At 40.7% G+C, this 21,603-nt stretch overlaps 2 protein-coding genes across 2 annotated transcripts; one reads left to right on the forward strand and one right to left on the reverse strand.

Moving 5' to 3' along the window:
- Window positions 1-7,196: 7,196 nt before the first annotated feature.
- LOC135476836 (uncharacterized) lies at window positions 7,197-13,070 on the reverse strand. Its single transcript, XM_064756971.1, has 2 exons — window positions 12,818-13,070; window positions 7,197-8,111 (listed from the first exon to the last, which is right to left on the reverse strand). Exons 1-2 carry the CDS (start codon window positions 13,038-13,040, stop codon window positions 7,357-7,359), a joined length of 978 nt encoding a protein of 325 aa, XP_064613041.1. The 5' UTR covers window positions 13,041-13,070; the 3' UTR covers window positions 7,197-7,356.
- Window positions 13,071-13,377: 307 nt separating this feature from the next.
- LOC135476935 (exonuclease V-like) lies at window positions 13,378-20,014 on the forward strand. Its single transcript, XM_064757082.1, has 3 exons — window positions 13,378-13,510; window positions 16,331-16,624; window positions 18,086-20,014. Exons 1-3 carry the CDS (start codon window positions 13,378-13,380, stop codon window positions 18,835-18,837), a joined length of 1,179 nt encoding a protein of 392 aa, XP_064613152.1. The 3' UTR covers window positions 18,838-20,014.
- Window positions 20,015-21,603: the final 1,589 nt, after the last annotated feature.

Genomic DNA, 21,603 nt, shown 5'->3' on the forward strand with positions numbered 1-21,603 from the left:
CGAAACTTTAATTCTTAAACAGAATCGGCTGAGAGACAAAATTTAAAATCTGAAGGGCAACATTTATTAATTGCAGAAAATAATTATCTGGTCATAATAGACGTATGCCTTTGCCTAGGACATGGCAATAACTTTACCAGTTACACTTGAAAAAAAGACGTCTCGTGGTCTGTGAATCAAGGTCTGACGGAATAGAATCAATCGAAGAAATTAAATCTTCCAGTCCCTTATCGGGAATTGTCAGGAAACCAGCACATGTAGGTTAAAAAACCATTCCAATTTTTGAGCTGCATTAAACACAGATTGTTCAGTGTTAACCAAGAACACAGCTCTGGACAACTACAATTTCGCGAAGATAGCTTGAGTAGCACAAAGTAAGCCCAAAAGGTAATACGGTAAAATAAAAACATTGTACTACACCATTAAAAAATCCCAGGAAAAAACGAGATAAGTTTGAAACCTTTTGCAAATTTCACTATAGTGATAGCCAGATTTTAAATAAAATTTAAACATATAACCGTCTGGATCCAAAACAGCAGTTCGCCAATTTTGACCTATCTTTTACCCTATTACGACAAAATTGTTTACGTAGCGTAAATCTAGGATAAAAAAACTGATTCCCGCCAATATAGTGTACCAAAAAGAAAACATGTTCACAAAGTCTACCTTCCAGTGGCGTACCATTCACGATGTTGGACGTAGTAATTGTACACTCAACCAAAATATAAAGGCACGAAGCAATTTTTATATTGTAGTGTCTCAGTATTAAACAACGCGTTAACTCAACAATTTCGGTAAGTCTTGATTATTAATTGTGGCTCCAATTTCCATCAGATTTTCACATTTTATGGTGAAAATATGGAGACGAGTGCGCTGTCCATGGCATATGCCTATCCATGACACTCTCCCCACCGTGTGCCACCCTCTAAAAGACACTGGCGTCAGCATAATCAACGCTCCCTACCACAAAACTATACAGCTTGACCCGACACTCGTCACGGAAGAGCACGGTCTTCCACCGTGCAAGTGTCAACACACCGTGAACAATGACCCAGGCTAGTCGGATCTGACGCATTCTAAAATAGAAATGTACCTACTGACTAGTACATTACGTCACTTGATCTGAGATGACTACGATCGCCTTAAGTAAACAATTGCACGTGATGGCGGACGTACCGAACTGTTGTGCCTTTTGTGGGCGTTCATGAGTATTAGTGTCATCTCAGTCCGTGGTCAAGCTGAACGGTAGCAATTTAAATATATTTACACACACGTCACTTGATTTTGCATAACAGAATTCATACAACAAGTTATCGTGGGTTCCTCACCAAGATCTGTAGACTGTGATTACGTATATTATCACAGGCTGACAGTATACCTGTCTTGTTCCATAAGCCTACCTTGAATACCTCTGTACTTCCCTTGCTTGCTTTAATATACTACTGCTGGGCACCAAATAATTTGTATGTCCGTAGTCATAGTCGTCTCAGCTATCAATTCCAGGCAGGTGCGCTCCCATGTGTCATCACTAATAAATCCACACAAGCATGAAATTAGTGGAAACTGGATATATTTTAACTCCCACCGCCATGTTTGAATACACACTCCTCACATCCCATAACTACCGACACTCGCTTTTTTCATCGTTCGAAAAAATTCAAGACTTGTGCCCTGCTACACAATATAAGGCTGATGCACAGGTGAAGCAATGTTGTGGAATGCTCGATGTACTAGCATTCCTTCCAGAAGATGAAAAAGAGCAGGGTATGCGCCATGTCCATAACAGTGTTCCTGAATCCCTCGGGCCCCTTATCAATTATTTTGATGCAATTTTACGTATCTGGGACCTTCGGACATGTTCAACTGCTGATGGCCAGATTCCCAGCTGTGCGACACATTCCATCAACAATCCCTCCCAACATTTGGAATGTACATGACATCACCCTGGTTGGAACAGACTGCACCAATAATCTCTGCGAGACATGGAATGCAGTCTTTTCCAGGTTAGTTGGCACTCAACATCCATCTGTTTCGACTCCCATTGAAAATTTACAGAATGATCAGGCTCTTACTGTAACCACTCTGCTGCAGGACTTTGTATGCTGTGCTCTTTCACAATATTTATAGACCAACATAACTTGTTCTTGTAATAGCCTCACCATCGCTTTGTGTATGTTAATAAAAGACTCATTGCATATAAACAAAATAGTCTGATTTGAACGTTCTGTTGGATTACGAAACAAACTTTCTGAACTTTGGTATTTTTAGCAATTGCATGAAGCATTGAAACACAGTTTTACACCAGTGCCCATTTTTTTTCATTTCAAATCAATAGCAGTACGTGTTTTTCTATTCGATTTGTATCCATTGTGGAGAAAGGGGCTAGTGAGGGAAAAGGCCTACACCCCACAACAGCCCTACAGAGCTGTCCTGACTGTATTCTCGATGCTGGATGACCCAAGGCATAAGCTGATATACCAGAGTTTCACCATACTCAGTCCATTAGACTGCAATGGCATCTTTTCTGTCATATGCCGCACGAAGAGCGGTGACCTGCTGGCTTCAACTCCACAGAAACGCCATCTTGGCATACGCGATTACTTCTTCGAACTCTCTTTACGTGCTGTTTTTCGTGGGAGCCGCAATATTGAATAACGTTTTATCCATTAGTTAATTACTTGAGTAAATATTTCATTGTTATTTTGGATGTTTTTGATTAATTCACACAGGTGATTGATTTTTAAACTGTTGGTAGAGATTTAGACTCAGTGTATCTGAAAATACTTATGAAATATTTGATACTCCTCTATCAGCCTTTATCCCCAAATTTTAGGGGAAATCACTGAGCTGAAGGCGCCCATCAATACACGAGCCTTGTCTCGGTACCGTCACTTGTGCAGCCCAACAATTTCATCAGCAGTTTGTGTAGCTGGTCAGAGCCGATCTTGGAGGTGCTGGAGCCACATGTGACCATCGGGCGTAGTCACACGTGCTCCTCGGCCATGAGGGCGGTTTACAGTGCTCCCAGTCTCTTGGACACCTGTTCTTAAGCGACTGATGATGGAATGACTTGAGTTCAAGAGGGCCGCCATATATGTTACTGGCATTCCGGCATTGAGCATGCCAATGGCACGCTCTCTCGTGAGATGGGACATCTGTGGCATGTTGACAAGTGTCAAAAGTCCACATTTTTGGAGCCCTTTTATTGTCTTGACTGTAATGTCCGTGCACTGGTCAGATTGACTGACCACTACATTGTCATCCTTCATGTTGCTAAACATGAATTACTCAACCTATGACTAAACTCACTGCGAGTGGCTCTGAGAAATTGGACCACTTGATTTGAGGAAAACAAATCAATCAGTATACAAATAAATAATTGGGAGGTGGGTGGGGTGTGTGTGCATGTTTCATGAAAGGTCATTTTAAGACACCATTTTTGGTTTGTGGGTTTATATTTTTGTTGAGTGTATAATACTTATCAAGATGTACTATCTCTGGTAGTTTGCAGGGGCAGTTGGATGGCGTTAGGACATCGTTTGGCCCAATATCCGACTTGATTACACCGGTGACACACATCGGTTGACTGGAAAGCCAAATGGGCGGGACCTATACCTGGGATATGGGTAGCCCCAGACTCGATACTCTCTTTACACTGGGCTAGGCCAGCCTTGAATAAGGAGAGGAGTTGACGTAGCCACATGGGGCTATGATATGGGTAGCCATGAAAGGAATTAGTACCTCCTCCAGTGTTTATGACGATTGGTGTTGGAACGAACATAGAAGTCGTAACAGTAGCTGTAGGGGGAAGAGCCGTTGTTTGGCACGTAATTTAATCAAATTAAGCATGCCAGGGCTTTGAAATTGGAAGTTGTCAGATTTTCTCTTACGAAAAATTATGCTATGGAAATCAGTTCTGTTTTCAAGGAATCAACTTTCGACTCCATGGTACCGCATAGCTGCACCAGAAAGTTGTTCTGTAAGACAGAAGATGTCGAACCACCAGTGACATTGCCCTTATTTCTGTTAGTGTCCATGTTCACAGTGGAAGGAAACCGCGCAGAACCCATGGGGAAACCCACAACCATCTGCAGTTTACCAACAGACCTTCCCACTTACGAACGGAGAGGAAGCCAGCTTGAGCTGGACCTCACAGTGACCGCATTGGTGAGGGGCTCTTGGGTCACTGCGCCATGCTGTAGTGCTACCCACCCGGGCAACGGAGGCATCTCACACAGCATAAAGTGAATCGATACAACTGACCAGCTCTCAACTCGTTAGATAGCTACCTGGAGAACTGCATATTTACATATTATGGATAAACTGCACACATCCACAGTCTGTCACCACTGACCATTCACTTAGCATAATATAGTTCACTGTGAATTCAATCTACACACAGTGAGAGATCAAGAGACTCAATAAACACTCCACCAGTAACAAATGTATTTCTGTGGGGTTACATGCTTTTGTAATGCTTGTTCATTTCAGCACAAAACAGTGCTGACAAGCCTGCAGCATAACTTTTGGGTACAGGCTATTGTATGTATGTATTTATTTATTTGATTGGTGTTTTACGCCGTACTCAAGAATATTTCACTTATACGACGGTGGCCAGCATTATAGTGGGAGGAAACCGGGCACAGCCCGGGGGAAACCCACGACCATCTGCAGGTTGCTGGCAGACCTTGCCACTTATGGCTGGACAGGAAGCCAGCATCAGCTGGGCTTGATTTCACGGCGACCGCATTGATGAGAGGCTTCTGGGTCATTACGCTGCGCTAACGAACTGAGCCAAGGAGTCCCCCCAGGCTATTGTACCTGGCTTTGAAGGATACAGGTATATGAAAGAGTATGGTTGTTTTTCTAATAGACTTTGAAACTCTTTTCACAGATATTTGATGAATTTGTGTAGTGGGAGAGATGATAGTGGAGACTGAGACCATTTATAATACTTGACCTTACCAAGTGTGGCAGCCTACCATGGTAGACAGGTGAACGTCGTATACGATTACGAGGTTCGAAACAATGGAATTGATGTAAGATGTCATGGACTCCGGCACCTGAGAAAATCACTATCCAATCCCAGAGGATTTAATGCTGAGTACACTAAACGGATATAGGCCTGCTTCAAACCCTGAACAAACGGATATAGGCCTGCTTCAAACCCAGGACAAACGGATATTGGCCTGCTTCAAACCCCAGACCAATGCAACCCCAGAATGTGTGTGAAGACAACGACCACTGACCATGACCAAAAGTCTGTCTGGAACTCCCCAACATTTGATGGACTTTGTGAAGTGAACAACATAAAGTAAGAGACTGTTCATATGTAATAAAAAAAAAAAAAGAGACTTTTTGGAATGAACAGTTCCCGATTTCAGTTGAATCAGGACACCAATTACATTAAATGGACATTTATCTAGTCAGGTAGACTCTCAGTTGAGTTCAGTGTCCATTTCATTGCTAGTGAACAACCATTCATAACGCTTACATGGTCTTGTTCCTGATTGCAAAGTTCCATGAAATCCAGCTGTGGGGAGATGCTCTAAGAAGGACAGAAAGACCAAATTCTATGTTTAGACGGGAATAACTTCGGAAAAACATTGATGTGGTACAACCCAAATACCACACACACACATCCTTATATGGCCTTATATGTAGGCTACAAAGTTTCATGAAAATCATCATCTACAAGTCTTGAATCTACATTTAAGTCTCGTTAACACTGGAAGTAATTGATACAACTGAGCTCAAACAATCACATGCACATTCCCACATGGTTTCCGTCATGCTTGCAAAGTTTCGTGAAAATCCAATCAAAATTGCAGGAGGATTGAGTGTTGAGACGGTTCTCTAATTCTTTTAAAATTTGCAACACCTGGTCTGCTCATTTTAGCCAATATATATGCAACTCTCTCATGAATATTGATTTTCTTTTTTCTCGCATGGTTAGACCATATAATGACAAACATACTCATATCTTTACCTTTTCAAAAGGCTGGTAAACAATTGTAATATTATGCTTTCAACACTACTAATATCTAACCCAAATTTTAGAAGAACTAGGGTAATGATTATGGACAGAGACACAACTGGATGGACAGACAGCCTGACTGCTATCCCCAACCCTCCTCAACACAAACCCAAAAGAACCCCAAAAGGAAACACTTACAAGAATGTGTAATTTATTGCAATTATCCTTCACACTGTTTACCACAGAAAAAAACACATACTAGACAAAGCAAAGAGATTAAATAACAAACAAAGGCTGTATAACAAAGTTAACCAAAAAACAAGCATCAAATAAATTGCACCTTTTACACAATCTGCAAATATTCGTTTCACATAAAAAAGAACATTGCATTTCATAAGATATCCACAGTAATATGTGGATATATGAAGCCTGTCCAACTTTCTTGTTTCTTCATCATTGATGCAAATTAATAAGTATCATACCATACTCAGCCAAGCTATTAAGTTAATTAACTGGTGAATCTAGACACTGTAGGCTATCATAAAAAATATGTTTGTTTCACATTATGAGACCAACGATGTAAATATGGTATATAGAGCCCCACTGTTTTGGACAGAATTTTAAATCAGTTGGCTTCAACTCCATTCAAACGGTAGCCATTCTAGTTTTTGATGGACACTACAAAATGAATGTGGCCTAAAGCCATTCTGTCAACAGTTCAAATATTATAACTTGAAGTCACCAAATATGCCATCTAAATTCAATCCTAATAATTTATAAATACTTTTAATATACTGTAATTTTTCAACCTTTATGCACCTTTGCAAGATGTTTATTCAAGCATATTCTGGGAGCATTATTTTGTGTAGACTGATGAAAATTGTACTTTTGATAAAGCCCAGAAATTGGTAGTTTTGCCTCCAAAACAAAATCAATATGGTCCATAAATCATACTGAAAGTTGGTCTTTCATATGCAAAAGGTTGAGGAATTGGTGTAACAACAACTTGAGTTTCATCTTCAAGCTTGATTGATAGACAAATTACTCAACAAAAATCAGTAACATCAACACACCTGAACTGTAGTCATTTTCTGCAGACTTCATTTTTTGCCACATGAAGTCAAAACTGCAAAAAAATGGATCAAAGAGCACAACGAAAAACATGCTTGCATTATGCATCAAAAATTTATAGCCAGAAAAATAGATAATCAAAATGTTGCATCCGCAAAACTGATATAATTTATGAACAACACCTGCAGCAGATTTCAAACAATATGTTTGCAGAACTACATGTTCATGCAATGTGATGAAGCATTAATATTTCATGTCACTACACAGACAGCCATGAACAATTCTGCTGAGTTTTGACCTACAAACTATTAACAATCCACAAATATCTTCTTCTCAACGGTGTGAACGGTCGCTGGAACAAGGGACTGAACCGAGATAAATCCTGAAGCACACTGTTGGACAGTTATCTCCCCTGTCTCATTGGCATAAGTTATGTCTTTCTGTAAGCTTGCTGGATTTCCAGTTTCATTGTATTCTGAGGCCCAAGCAAGTCCCTTTGCCTGAGCTGCTGCCAGGTATCTCTTACGGCGATTTATTTTATACATGTTTATCCTTTCTTCTTCTTTATCCAGGTCTTCCACACTGAACTCCCAGCGCAAAGCTTCTGATTTTTCACTTGTTTTATCCACTGGCTCAGCATCCATTTTAGCCTCTGAGTCTTTCAAAGTCTTCAGTTTTGCACAAGATTTGGTGTTTTGAAGAAAAGCATTTGAGGATTTGGATTTGTTAAATGTTGACGTTTTCCGGATGCCATTTGAGCCAAGACATCGCTGTTGAGGTTTGGCAGCCACACTTCGAGAGCGACCAGTTTGGGCAGCCTGAGTTTTGCTTTTCACATTACACACAGAGAGAGATTCTGTGAAAACGACTGCATTGCTGGAGTAGCTTGTTAATGTGGGAGTCTGTTCCCGAATGTCCGTCTGACTGTTACCATTTGTTGAAATTAAGCTGATAGTGGACTCTGATAGATCTGTATTGACACTAGGTGACTCTGTTGGGGACAAACTCCCTGACACGCCATTGGGGGATGAGAGAGGGCTGACTTTAGGATGCTGCTGCGGATCTGAAAGATTGCAATACAACAAAATAGGTTATCTGCAGTTGTAATAAAAGTTAGTTAATTCTACCAATGAGTCACACCTACTTACTGATGACTTTGACCAAGACCACATGCGTCCATTGCCTTTGCACGTACATGTAGTTGTAAGTTGGTACAAGAGCTCTTGTACCCAGCGAAGAGAGCCCAATATAGGTGTCATGTACTTGTAAGTTAAATTCATTTACCCATCCTACTCGTGAAATATGGTAAATATGGATGCCAATATGCTGGTTGTTATGATACCTGTCCAGTTAAAAGCATTATGGGAAAACTATCAAGAATTACATGTATCCATCACTCCAGAATCTAAAATTTCTCTGCACTTAACACTTTGGATTTTCACTGCCCAAAGAAGCACATGATCATTAAACTTGTTCCTCCTCTGCAACTCCTAACCATAGTTGGTGTAAGAGACTATACTTAGTACTTATCACTTGCATAAGCATTGCTCTTTCTATTTTTTTGTTTCTTTTGTTTGCCTTATCTTTCATGTGTACAAAAGTTGTTGGAGATGGATCTTGAATATTACTGATGGGTGTTTACACACTACAACGCATTCTTATTTTGAAGTATATGTAGGACCTTAAACCTTAGGTGACTATTTCTACACCTCTCTTTATACTGGGCTGGCGAAGGAGTATCGTTGCCACAGGAGCAACCAATGGTAAACCGTACAACAATTCACGCCATGTCCAATAAGCCCTCTCTAAACAATGGCTGTGGTCCAAAACTTGTGTCAGCTTTGGTTCTTTCCTCTCAGCTGGCCTGCACACGCAACATCTCAGCTGGCCTGCACGCTCAACATCTCAGCTCACCTGCATGCTCAACATCTCAGCTGGCCTGCACGCTCAACATCTCAGCTTGCCTGCATGCTCAACATCTCAGCTTGCCTACACACTCAACATCTCAGCTTGCCTGCACGCTCAACATCTCAGCTTGCCTGCATGCTCAACATCTCAGCTCGCCTGCATGCTCAACATCTCAGCTCGCCTGCACGCTCAACATCTCAGCTTGCCTGCATGCTCAACATCTCAGCTGGCCTGCACGCTCAACATCTCAGCTGGCCTGCACGCTCAACATGTCAGCTCGCCTGCACGCTCAACATCTCAGCTTGCCTGCATGCTCAACATCTCAGCTCGCCTGCATGCTCAACATCTCAGCTCGCCTGCACGCTCAACATCTCAGCTTGCCTGCATGCTCAACATCTCAGCTGGCCTGCACGCTCAACATCTCAGCTTGCCTGCATGCTCAACATCTCAGCTCGCCTGCATGCTCAACATCTCAGCTCGCCTGCACGCTCAACATCTCAGCTTGCCTGCATGCTCAACATCTCAGCTGGCCTGCACGCTCAACATCTCAGCTGGCCTGCACGCTCAACATGTCAGCTCGCCTGCACGCTCAACATCTCAGCTTGCCTGCATGCTCAACATCTCAGCTGGCCTGCATGCTCAACATCTCAGCTGGCCTGCACGCTCAACATGTCAGCTTGCCTGCACGCTCAACATCTCAGCTGGCCTGCACGCTCAACATCTCAGCTTGCCTGCATGCTCAACATCTCAGCTCGCCTGCATGCTCAACATCTCAGCTCGCCTGCATGCTCAACATCTCAGCTGGCCTGCATGCTCAACATCTCAGCTGGCCTGCACGCTCAACATCTCAGCTTGCCTGCATGCTCAACATCTCAGCTGGCCTGCATGCTCAACATCTCAGCTCGCCTGCATGCTCAACATCTCAGCTCGCCTGCATGCTCAACATCTCAGCTCGCCTGCATGCTCAACATTTCAGCTGGTCTGCATGCTCAACATCTCAGCTGGCCTGCACGCTCAACATCTCAGCTTGCCTGCATGCTCAACATCTCAGCTTGCCTGCATGCTCAACATCTCAGCTGGCCTGCACGCTCAACATCTCAGCTGGCCTGCACGCTCAACATCTCAGCTCGCCTGCACGCTCAACATGTCAGCTCGCCTGCACACTCAACATCTCAGCTCGCCTGCACGCTCAACATCTCATGTGGTATTAGGACACACGAGACCCAAATTCACCTCACAATCATTGCTAAAGCAGCAGCCATTTTGCCTTCACCAGTTATGGGTCTTATAAGAAAAAGTTATCATTCCTAGGTGGCTCATGCGTGTTAAACCTGAAAAGACTAGCCTAATGGCCACCTTGTTTGGAAATGGGTTGCCGTGTCGTAAATATGGGGTTGATATGCCATTACCAAATGGAATATACCTGGGATATTGCGTGTGCGGGCGACCTGAGAAGTAAAAACCAAAGATGACACCAGTTTCGGACCGTAGCCACTGGTTTAGAGAGGAATTATCGGACATGGCATGAATCAGTGTATGGTTGGTTTACCATCGGTTGCCCCTCTGGCTTCGATACCCTGCTAGCCCAGTATAAAGAGAGAAGTTGAAGTAAGCACCTGGGGCTCATAGGACCTATGTGTTCAGTGGGTTTATCTCATTTTTGTCACACATATACTGGAAATCCAACATCACGCCCCAATGACTTTATGAAAAATTATTATTTTTTCCCTGTCTGTCCCACACCTACACAGTACACTACCTTTGGTCTTAGGCTTTATCTTTTTCATATTAGTTACAATTTCATTACACTGTCATAGAGCATACCATAATGACCCGAAATATTCCACGGAAATGTCAGCAATGGTGGCTCACAAGAACTTGTTAGTCGTGCGACAAAACCTGCAATATGACTGGTTTAAAGGAGCTTCACAGCTGACAGTGAAAACAAGTCCAGCTGAGCTGTGACAAAGGCGGGGTATTAATTTGTGCAACCATCGACGGAAAGATGAATGTGGTTACTAAGAAATCTTTCTTCAAAATTAATAGATAGGTAAGGTCATCATTAAGGAGACATATGGCACGCATGCGCAGCCAGGCAGCTGGATCTCAGCACTTTATCAGTCCGGTGCCCTAGTACCCTAAGCACTGTAAAGGAGTGACTGGGCGGAGACTGTGGTAATTCTTCCCACCAGGGTGAAGGGGACCCAGCTATGACTACACGAGGAAGCATGGCATAGTCATCCAGGGCTATACAAGGAAAAGACTTTATAGTATTGGACAAGGTGGACGGGAAGTATACCTTTTGTGGAAAAAAAGTTTGTATTCTCATGCACTAATATAGGACTGATCAACTGAGCCAATCTGTAAAACGGGTTGGAAGTTAGGGGTAAGATGACCACCCTTTCGTGTCAAAAACAAAATGGCTACACAGTGTTAAAGCATTAGAGGAAAAGGTCACTTTTTGCTACTTTGCTACCAGTAAGGCCGAGTTGTATAAAATACACCACGAAAGCTCTGCAGAAATACTCAGACTATCTGGAAAGTTGAAAATTATACAAATCCAACGGATACAAGATTGCTGACAGTGATTCAAAAACAGGCATTTTCCTATGCTACGATGTTCCGAGGACCATTTTCTTCACCTACGCCATCTGTTATTACAGAGATCACATGGTCTCTAGCTTCCGATCCATCTTTCAAAATAAGAGAACAGGCTGTGATGGACAGACAGACAGACTGACATCTAAATGGACTCAGTGTCCAAAATTAAAATTCTGACATTCATCGAGTCCATCACTGACTCTCAAAAAACATGGTGCGGAGTTTGAACTTCCATCTCCTTCCCACTTATGGCAATCTTACTCACCCTCTCTGCTTGTTTATAGGTAAGTTTATGGTAGACTCTATAAAACTATCCTCTTAACTTAATACCCTCTCCTGTAAAACTAATTAACTCACTGCGAGGTGGTCACAATGACTGCTAGAACTTTGGCAGTACCAAGAACCTTACCGTCGACAGCCACTTTCAAGTGTCACATGACTTACCTCTAGGTTTGAAATGCAACTGAGTTTTGGTATTGAAATCCTCAAGAAAACTTATATATTTTGATTGCCATCTGCAAGAACAACATCAACCTTCTTAATTCAATCCTAAAGGCAAAAAAAAGAACTTGTATTTTTAGTGTAAGTAAGTTTGGGTGCCGTGAGTGAGGATCTCATTGAGATCGGCTCCATTAAGTTGGAGCGCGCAGATGTGCGCTGATTTTTTTGAGAGGTGACGATGGACTCAAGTGTTACGATGAAAGTCAGAAATGTAAAATAACACACTGAGTCCATCTAGATGGACTACCACATTACCAGTCCCAGCAACCCTACAGCTGTTTTAAGCGCCAACAAATCAGTCAAATGGAATTTTGTGTTCAAACAAATGGCACATTTTGCAAGTCTTCAGGCATGCATTTCCATGGGTATAGAACCTATCGTAAATAACGGGGATGTTAGAATGGCAAGACTTCAACAACAACGTCACCAACAGCCACAGAAAATTGTTTAACTCAGCAAGTTTTCCTGACATAATTTTCCAGTTAAGCAAACATTATGCAAGATATCTGGGTTCACCATGCAGGTCAGTCCATGTCCTGCTGGGCAGCAACCAGCAGTATTCTCATACAGTGGCAGCACAGATTAAATTTACCCCAGGATGGAATAGTGCATGTCCATTGATGATTGCCGGTGGTCCATTATTCGGGTGGTCGATGTTTTGCTGTCATTGCGGTGGCTAGAAAATATTGGGTTATACGTTTCAGCAATTACGCATACTGGTAAGCAAACTTTAAATCAAGGCGAAGTTGAAGAGCCTACCAATGGTTGCATGACTGAGACTGACGGCTTCCTTTCCTCTGTCGGTATCAAATCCACCTTGTGTGACTTCTTGTGGGCCATTTGCCAGCTTATCAGACTCACTCAGAATACCTCGTTTGCTCTTTTTACGTTTCTTATTTGATTTTTTACTGCGTTTTTCTCTTTCAGATATACTTGATCGTCTCGTTAATGACTTGAACATCGACTTCGTTTCCATTGTCATGAGAGAAAAACTGCATTGTTTGCTTAGGTAATGATATCAGGACGTTGCCTCTCAGCTGTCATCTTCAGTCTGGCCTTATCACGTCTGTTGTAAACTCTGGTCATTTCCACTGAGAAATTTAGTTCAACATGTTAACGAGTAAATTCTTGATATATACGTCTAAGAACAACACGAAGTATCATTTGTTTCCATCTTGAAAAAGTTTTCAAGAAAATATGTGCGTTGTTAGACATTAAAGAAGCCGTAAATACTCCGAGTTGGTGGGCGCACGAATTTTTTGTTACCAAGAAAAGACAATGTCCGGTGCAACCGAACTTTTTGAAATGGAGCGCGGGTTATGGAGGGCCAGGAAGCAGCCTCAACCTCCAATCATTTTCTAATACCCGAAGAGAAGGGTCAGGTGTGTTGCGATGAATGGGGTGATTCTCAAGATGATTTTCTTGTAAAGGTCCTAGAAGACTCAGAGTCAGGTAGGCAGACAGAATTTGAAATCAAACCAAATGTTGATAACTGTGATAACGAAATGTGGACCCTTGTCAATATAATTGTAAGCGCGGTTCACTTTCAGTTTCAAATATTTTAATGATATCATTATATCAAGGAGTGAAGCTGGCAGTTGATTAAGGAATATATTAGCAATATACTAACGTACCAACAGGTCAGCTTCAACTAGTCCAAGATTGCTTTGACGTTAAGGTTGGCAAAATTTTGTTTGGTCATGAATGTCATACCAACGTCCGACATGTCCGAACAATTGGGACCAAAATTATCTATCAAGTACATCTCCATGGCCCTAAGTTTGCAGACACTTGCGTTCCTTATGTTTTTGGCTGTAGATTTATTGTAAGCAGAATATTGATCTGTTATTTCCTAGACTGCATAGGTCTGATGATCAAAGCGAACAGCTGTACTGACAGTCTCGACATGTTTGACAAGTGCAAGTAACTTTTAAATGGAGGGGAGCTACATGGCTCAGTTGGTTAGCATGCTAGTGCAGCATAATAACCCAGGAGCCTCTCACCAATGCGGTCGCTGTGAGTTCAAGTCCAGGTCGTGCTGGCTTCCTCTCCAGCCGTACATGGGAAGCAGCTTGCGAATGGCCGTGGGTTTCCTCCGGGCTCTGCTGGGTTTTCTCCCATCATAATGCTGACCGCCGTCGTATGAGTGGAATATTGTTGAGTATGGCGTAAAACACCAGTCAAATAAATAAATAAATTTTAAATCCGACGTTACATTTTGATCATCCTTGGCTGAACAGAATTTTGCCAAGTCTAACATCAGAGCAAATAATGCAGTTTTTCTCTGACAGCTTCACCCGATTTGCAGATAAAATCGACGTTGTTGGAAACGGAGAAACTTTGCATCCAGCCAGAAAGCTTTGGAAATGGATTATACAATTAAATTAAGAGTTGAGATCTATTTTCAACAATTTCTTATATTTACCTACCTCAACGTTTAATCATGGAATTGAAAATCGACGCGGTCTATTCCACAAAGCACTTTGCAGAATGAAGTGAGCCTTCAGATTCATTAGAAAACAGCAGAACATGCCAATTTCTATGGAGGATAAAAGAGCAAAGGATGCTTTCAATCACTCAAACAGGTTTAAATCCTTTTCAGACTAGTTATGTGCAGAAAATGTGGTAAATTGTAGACTTTTCTCTCTTCTGAATTGGGGTGCATCTATAATCCGGATTGTGTTTGAGGCAGTGAGCAGAAAACATGGATAACAAACCAGATGAACACACGATAGCTGCAAGCCTTGACTGAAACCTTTAGAATTAAATTTCTTGCCCAACTGACCAGGCAAAATGTTCTTTCTATTCTGCATCATGATGAGGATAAAATCATTGCTAAACTTGTCATTTAAAACTGGTTTCATTGTCTTGTATTGTTAGGTTGATTTCCATATCTTTTGCTGTGTGGTTCTGAGATTTTAGTACACCTGACTCTCCATTTTCGCGCAGATTTTTTTTTTGATGAGCGAGGAGGAAAAATTTCTGTGGATTTCAACAACATTTTTACTCCGGAATGGATTTACACTTGCACTGCTTACAGGGTCCTATCCTCTTTAATGTACACCAGAATTTGGCATGTACAGTCATTTTGAAGTAGACTAATGGCCCATTTTGGCACAGAGCCTTGTGGAATTGACCAGCTGGATTTTTCAGTTCAGTGATAAAAGGCAGGTAAATATCAGAAATTGTTGAAAAAATCAGAAATTTAATTGAACTGTTACCTGGTAAATTTCATTTAAATATATTTTCATTTTGTGATTGAGGTATGTATAGAAGGGGAATGACTCGCCCAGTCAGGCCACTATTATAAAATTGTTTGTTTGTGGGTAAAAAGCCTTTGTATTGGAAGTTGGGTTGGCAGATTTTTTTTTTTTTTTGGTCAAACGTCCTATAATACAGCAAATGTCCCAAAGTTTCCTCCATGCATTAACTTTCACACAATCCTGAGTTGGCGGTGAGATGACAGAATAGGGTGATAAGCTGTATTATATGGACACTATGTAGATATCATGGTTTAGGATACGTGGAAAGGATCACTAAAACAAAGATTATGTTTGTAAATCAAATGAAACAAATTATGCCCCCAAATTTTTTCTTTAAATTTTCACTTTTGGGGTACTTTTTATAAATGTTAAGTACTCGTCTGTTTATAGGCATATTTTTTGTCAATGGTCCATTTTTTTTTGGAAAGTACAGCATCAATGTGTCCCGAGTTCAGTGAACTGTGGTCACTGTAGTGATAAAGATGAACATATTTAATTGATCATTCAGCGCCATTTTGATTTTTTTAGTTCAGGCAAAAAACACATTCATTCATACATGTTTTCCTACATTCAGAGATGGTTTGTTTTGCCAGTTTTAGTTTTTCTGAAAAGAGTAGGGTGGTTTCAGGTGTCAACTTCTTCAAATTTCCACGTGATGTGATATGTGAACAAGAATGGACAAGGACAACGAAGCGATCCAGCTTTTCCCAAAATGACTGGATGCTCTGGCATGCCCTGAGCTGTCACTATTGAGTGTCAAACTTCTCCATTAAACAGTCATAGTCTCCTGGCTCAAACTGATACAACTGTATACTGAATTACATGTCTTCCATGGCGTGTAAATTTACATATAGAGTTCTCTGTTCACTAATACTGCTGCACATGATTTGATGAAGGCACTGCATGGCTTTGCCTGGCGGGCTTAGCACCCCCAGTACCCCACACCCCACCCTATTCGATCTGTCTTGATAGCAGTCATCTTATGTGACCTATTTTTGCGTTATTGAAGCAGGTACCCAGAGAAAGGATGAATGTGGTGAAGGCATTAGCAACACTTCCTTTGAAAAGTCTACATTTGGAAATGAGATCAAACATAAATGTGCGTTATCTGGGCACCAGGATTCTGCCACGAGTGACTCTCAACTAGAACCATTACAAGCATTCAGACATGGCTACCTGTGGGTGTCTGACTTCTCATCACAGGCCTGGTGTGAACAGAAGTTGCATTACTCATATACAGCCCCAGCCCTGGTGCAGGAGACACCTGCCATGACCCAGGGATCCACCCTCCATCTGGCCAGAGGTCAGTCACTTTCAAGCAAATTACAATCAAATTATTACATATATCACTTTGAAACCCATACCAGAGCGTAAATCCATTGTGTTACAATGTCTGAAAGGAAAGTAGAGTTTATGAATGATACAGTGCTGAATTTATTTTGAATATATTACATGTGAACCAGAAATCAAAAGGGGCAGGGGGCAAAGGTACACTGACCCCTAAAAAGAGGGTGGCCAACAGCAGCTCTACTGCCAGTGAGGTGGACTATGTTATTATTTTAGGTGGAATTGATATTCAGGTTGTAAACATGAGTTTAAAACTGAATTTTGGGGTTGGAAACTGAGAAATCACTGTACTCAGATTGGGTGCTGAAAATTGAATCTTCAAAGTCATTTTCTCTTTATATAAAAAAGGGTCAAAAACTGATTATTTACATGCAATTTAATTACACAGCCAGCGAATAAACCACATTTGCATTTCAGATGGCCTCTCCTGACTTAGGGTATTTTGTATAAGAATCAATATTAAACAAAGTGCTTATTGATTTCTCTAAAATTACTGAATGTGTTAAACTCAGGATTTGCACACCTAGATCTGAATAGCACAAGGGGGATATTCCGTTGTTGATTGACTATGTTCATTTCAAGTACCGTAAATTTCTGAATTCCTGACTTAGTGTATTGTGTATTAAAATCACTGTTAAACAAAATGTTATGGTTGGTATCTGAAAAAGTGTGGTATGTTTTGACCTGAAGTTTTACATGTATATAAAGCACAATGATGCGAGGGGGATGTTCCATGGCTGCTACATGTAACTAGGTTATCTCCCTTGGTTCAGTTATGAAAACATCATTCACATTGCTGAAGAGATTCGTCTTATACCATTTTTTTTCTTGTGCTTAAGGGGTTTTGCAGGATAAATTGGTGTCATGGTTACTGGGTTATAGGATAACTTAAGGAAAAATATGGAGCTTCTTTTAGCTAGAACTGTGAGAAGGGTGACTATTGCCTTTTTTCCAAAGCCAAACCCAAGTTCGCTCAAGAAGTCTGGCGACTAGGACAGATCATGTTACAATTAAATCTGTTGTTTCACAGCCTTTAACAACAGTGACTCAGCAATACTCATTTTAATGGTCCTTGATACCCCTTGTGTGATATGGAATATGTTTCTATGATAGTCCAAGATAACAGAATGTGCCTCCGCCCCACCCAAATCGCGTAAAAGAAAAAAATGATGACTTTAACCTCTTTACAAAAATAGTTTCAACACAAATATTCGTAGGCATTTGTGAACTACATGTTTAATTCCTAAATTATATGGCTGTATAAATTTAGCTGTCAGAAATAAATTAAAAAAAAAAAAAATGACAGATACAAATGATGCACACATACATATAGAAAGTGGTATGGACTGTAAGTGTGGCTACAGGGATATAGTTGTGCATAAATGTAGTACTTTATATTCTTTTTTCTTTATCGCAGAGTTAGCTGCCCATGATAAAGTGGATGTCAATGTTACTTCAAATGAGGATATTTGGGCAATCAAGGTGATAAACTTACTGATGTCTGCACAAGGGTTTTTGAATGGCCAGGCCTTAGCACGTGAAGTCCCGGTTTTTGGGGCTCCATTTGGACTAGATATTTTCATCGTTGGCCTCATTGATGAGCTGAGATTTGACCTGGATCAATACACTGTGGATCTGTCAGACTTGAAGACACGGACGTCCTCTCACATGCCTTCAAGGTCACAGGAAGCGCAGCATCGCCTACAAGTGATGCTCTACAAGAAGCTGTTCGATGATTTGGTACAGGGGAAGGTGGCCAAAGATCTCATCGCTAAACACCTGAGGTTAAGACTGGATTCTCAGTTCGGGGAGGGGATAATGACACATCTGAAGAGTGCAGGTATTGAGTGTAATACTCTTAGTGAATTACTGGATTTCACATATCGAAGACTGCAGTCCTGTACATGTGTGAACAAACTGTCTATTGAGTATGTTTTCCAAGACACTGGTGAAACTCTGGGCAGAAAAGAAATACTCTATGATGAAGATGATCTGAGACAGAAGTTTGTTGAAAGCATAGACTACTGGATGGGGCGACGTCCCCCAAAAGGTGTGGAGATTGAGGAAGCATGGAAGTGCCATAGATGTGAATTTGTTGATATTTGTGAATGGCATCAGAGAAAAACTGAAGAATGTGTGGAAAGAAATCGTAAAAATGCATGTGTGTGATTATGCTGGCTCTGCTTTAGAACAGTATCACACATTCAAAAAATAGTCTTTTAACAGTTCAAAAGCCAATTTATAGCATGACATCAACTTGTACAATTCTAGCAATTTTTACAAGTATACATGTATGGAAAAATACATGAGTGGTGCACTTTTGGTGATACATATCTATGTATTTTTATGAAAAGAAGTATATTTTAATAGATGTTTTCCTAATTCTTCGTAGAACATTCTTATGATTTATATGATTCAATGATTTCCAGCAGTAAAGGCTTGTATAGTATCCCTAGCTAGCGTCTACTGCCTCATTCACTGTATGCAGGGTTGGGCCATAAATACCCTCTATAAGCTACATATATAAGTACAGCCAATTTGACAGCACCCGGTGGAATGCAGAAAACGGGCATTTAGGACTTATTTATTTTATTTGCTGTAAATGTTCCCTTATAGATCTTTTGGTAATTAGGTTATTACCCTCTGTGAGTGCTCAAAGAATAGCTGTATCTTCTGCAGGCTAAAGCCATGCCAGTCTCTTAGTACCCACCCTTGTCAAAGGCATGGAGGAGGGATTTGGGTAAGCTAGGTGAATTAGCATGAGTATTAAAGCGACACGGGTCACCCAGAGATTAGGTATTTTTGAGTTATTACGGAATGACATGAGTGTCGAGTAATTTTCTCAAGAAGTTACAAGCTTTGTGTTAATACCATTGCCAGCATTGTACATTACGTGAATGTTTGAAAATAACAAAAAAACTGAAAACGGCCAGAATATTTAAATGAGGCATTGTCAATTCAGCGGAAATGGAGAATGTGCATCACGCGCGGTAAACTTCATATGTAAACAAACATGGCCGATTACACGCGTAAAAAAAAAGGACTTACAGCTCGTTCATGACAGGGTCTGCCCAAAAACAGGTGTAAACAAAAAGCTTGACAGGTTGACAAGCAAGTCTAGCGTAGTAATTGGTGGTCACTTTCAACAATGGAGCACACTGAAGAAAGAAAAGGCTCTCGCGAAACACGAATATGTCACTCACATAGTGCTTATTGAACTTGCCACTTACCTGCAGTTTACTTCGTGGACAACCGCATTCTGCCTTAAAACTCTGCTATAAGTAGCATTATTTATTTATTTATTTATTTATATGATTGGTGTTTTTACGCCGTACTCAAGAATATTTCACTTACACAACGGCGGCCAGCATTATGGTGGGAGCAAACAAGTAGCATTATTAGCCAAGCTTCCGCTTTTTATTGCATGCCAGTTATGGTACAATATGTATATCTTCGGTATAATACGTAGATGGAGCAATATTGATTGAGTTGGAAAAATAACTGTCACTGTTTCTGTCATCCACATGTACCTTGCTTGACACTCTTTGTTTTGCCCGGAACTTTCTGAAGTTTAAAACTTCGTTAATACGTCGCAATTAGAATTTGTTTAAAAATCCAAATTTTGGGTGACCATGTTACTTTAATGGGATAATATCAGTACTTCTGAATTGTTGGCATGTTGCCTAAATGTCTATGTTCCTATGTTTGGCATGGATAGGTTCAATCTACTGTTAAAAGGCTTGCCAGAACGTTAAAGGTACATGTATCTCTGAACTTTTCCCACTCTGACTCATGTTTATTACCCTTCTGTGCAATGTAGTGAATTTAATGGAATCCTCTGATCTGGCTTATGTACAGCAATGGGTTGAATGTAATCTATGATGCCAGTAACATGCATATACATGTAGAAACAGAGGGTTACGTCGTTGATGCATTGTAGTATTCAGACTTCTTTTTTAATGTTTCTCTACAGACATGAGATTATGAGAGCCAATGTAAGGTATTGTGACACATTGTGAAATTCACTGTCCAGATAAATGTTGTTTCGGAATCACAAAGCTCTTAATGTCGAATGTATATTTGTTTTATTGTAAAAGAAGTGAGAAATCGTATTATGGGTTGATTTGATCAGATTAGAACCCATAACTTTTGACAATAAAGAGTGAAGGAATCAAAGCAATTCAGTACAATGAAAATCAACTGAATTGTATCGGTGCAATTAGTTGCTCCTAAAAATAAAAATACTTTGTCAAAAAAAAAAAAAACCCAAAAGTTCACAATACTTGAGACATCCCCAAACTAGTCCACCTATAAGTTATGAGCCGAGTAAGGTATTACTGTATGAATTGTAGTATCCAAACCAGTAAATGCACAACCTCTTCCCACCCACCACTGCTCTGTGTGATGGTGTCACACATGAGAAGTTATTAATTGAAATCCTGTCTGAGTATCTGTCTGTTCATTACCTCTTGTCATCTTGCACCCAGGACACAGGTAACCAGTAAAATTTAAATACAGGTCACCAGTAAAATTTAGATAAGGGTCACCAATGAAATTTAGATAAGGGTCACCAGTAAAATTTAGATACATGTATCAAAATGTTGACCGACACACAGATTGATCAACCCACTCGTACAGCTGCTTTAGTTTCCGCTAAAAAGCATACATCTCACACTAAGACTTTGAGCCCTTGTATCTTGGCAACAGATGAATCATAAAACAGCTTTCTCTTTGATTATTTCCAGGTGTCAGTAGGTGTAATATGCAGAATTATATCAGGGGTTTGTGAAGCACTTTAGCCAGCATGGCCAGGACACTGTAAAAGAGTGGACGAAACCAACAGCTGATTTTGGGCTTAAAGGGTACATGAAATGCTTCACGTTTATTTCTTGATATGCAGCACAGGAATTTTTATACAAAAAACCTGTTTTTCTA

The sequence above is a fragment of the Liolophura sinensis genome, chromosome 10 (genome assembly GCF_032854445.1).
Source record: "Liolophura sinensis isolate JHLJ2023 chromosome 10, CUHK_Ljap_v2, whole genome shotgun sequence".
NCBI lineage: Eukaryota > Metazoa > Mollusca > Polyplacophora > Chitonida > Chitonidae > Liolophura > Liolophura sinensis.

Bases quoted from the DNA above. Each gene is read 5' to 3' on its own strand.
- LOC135476836 (XM_064756971.1), bottom strand. From the start codon at position 13,040: ATGACAATGGAAACGAAGTCGATGTTCAAGTCATTAACGAGACGATCA. The intron at 8,112-12,817 runs GTAGGCTCTTCA...GCAATCTTTCAG, and splicing joins TCTCAGTCATGCAACCATTG to ATCCGCAGCAGCATCCTAAA.
- LOC135476935 (XM_064757082.1), top strand. From the start codon at position 13,378: ATGGAGGGCCAGGAAGCAGCCTCAACCTCCAATCATTTTCTAATACCC. The intron at 13,511-16,330 runs GTAGGCAGACAG...GCGTTATTGAAG, and splicing joins CCTAGAAGACTCAGAGTCAG to CAGGTACCCAGAGAAAGGAT. The intron at 16,625-18,085 runs GTCAGTCACTTT...TCTTTATCGCAG, and splicing joins CACCCTCCATCTGGCCAGAG to AGTTAGCTGCCCATGATAAA.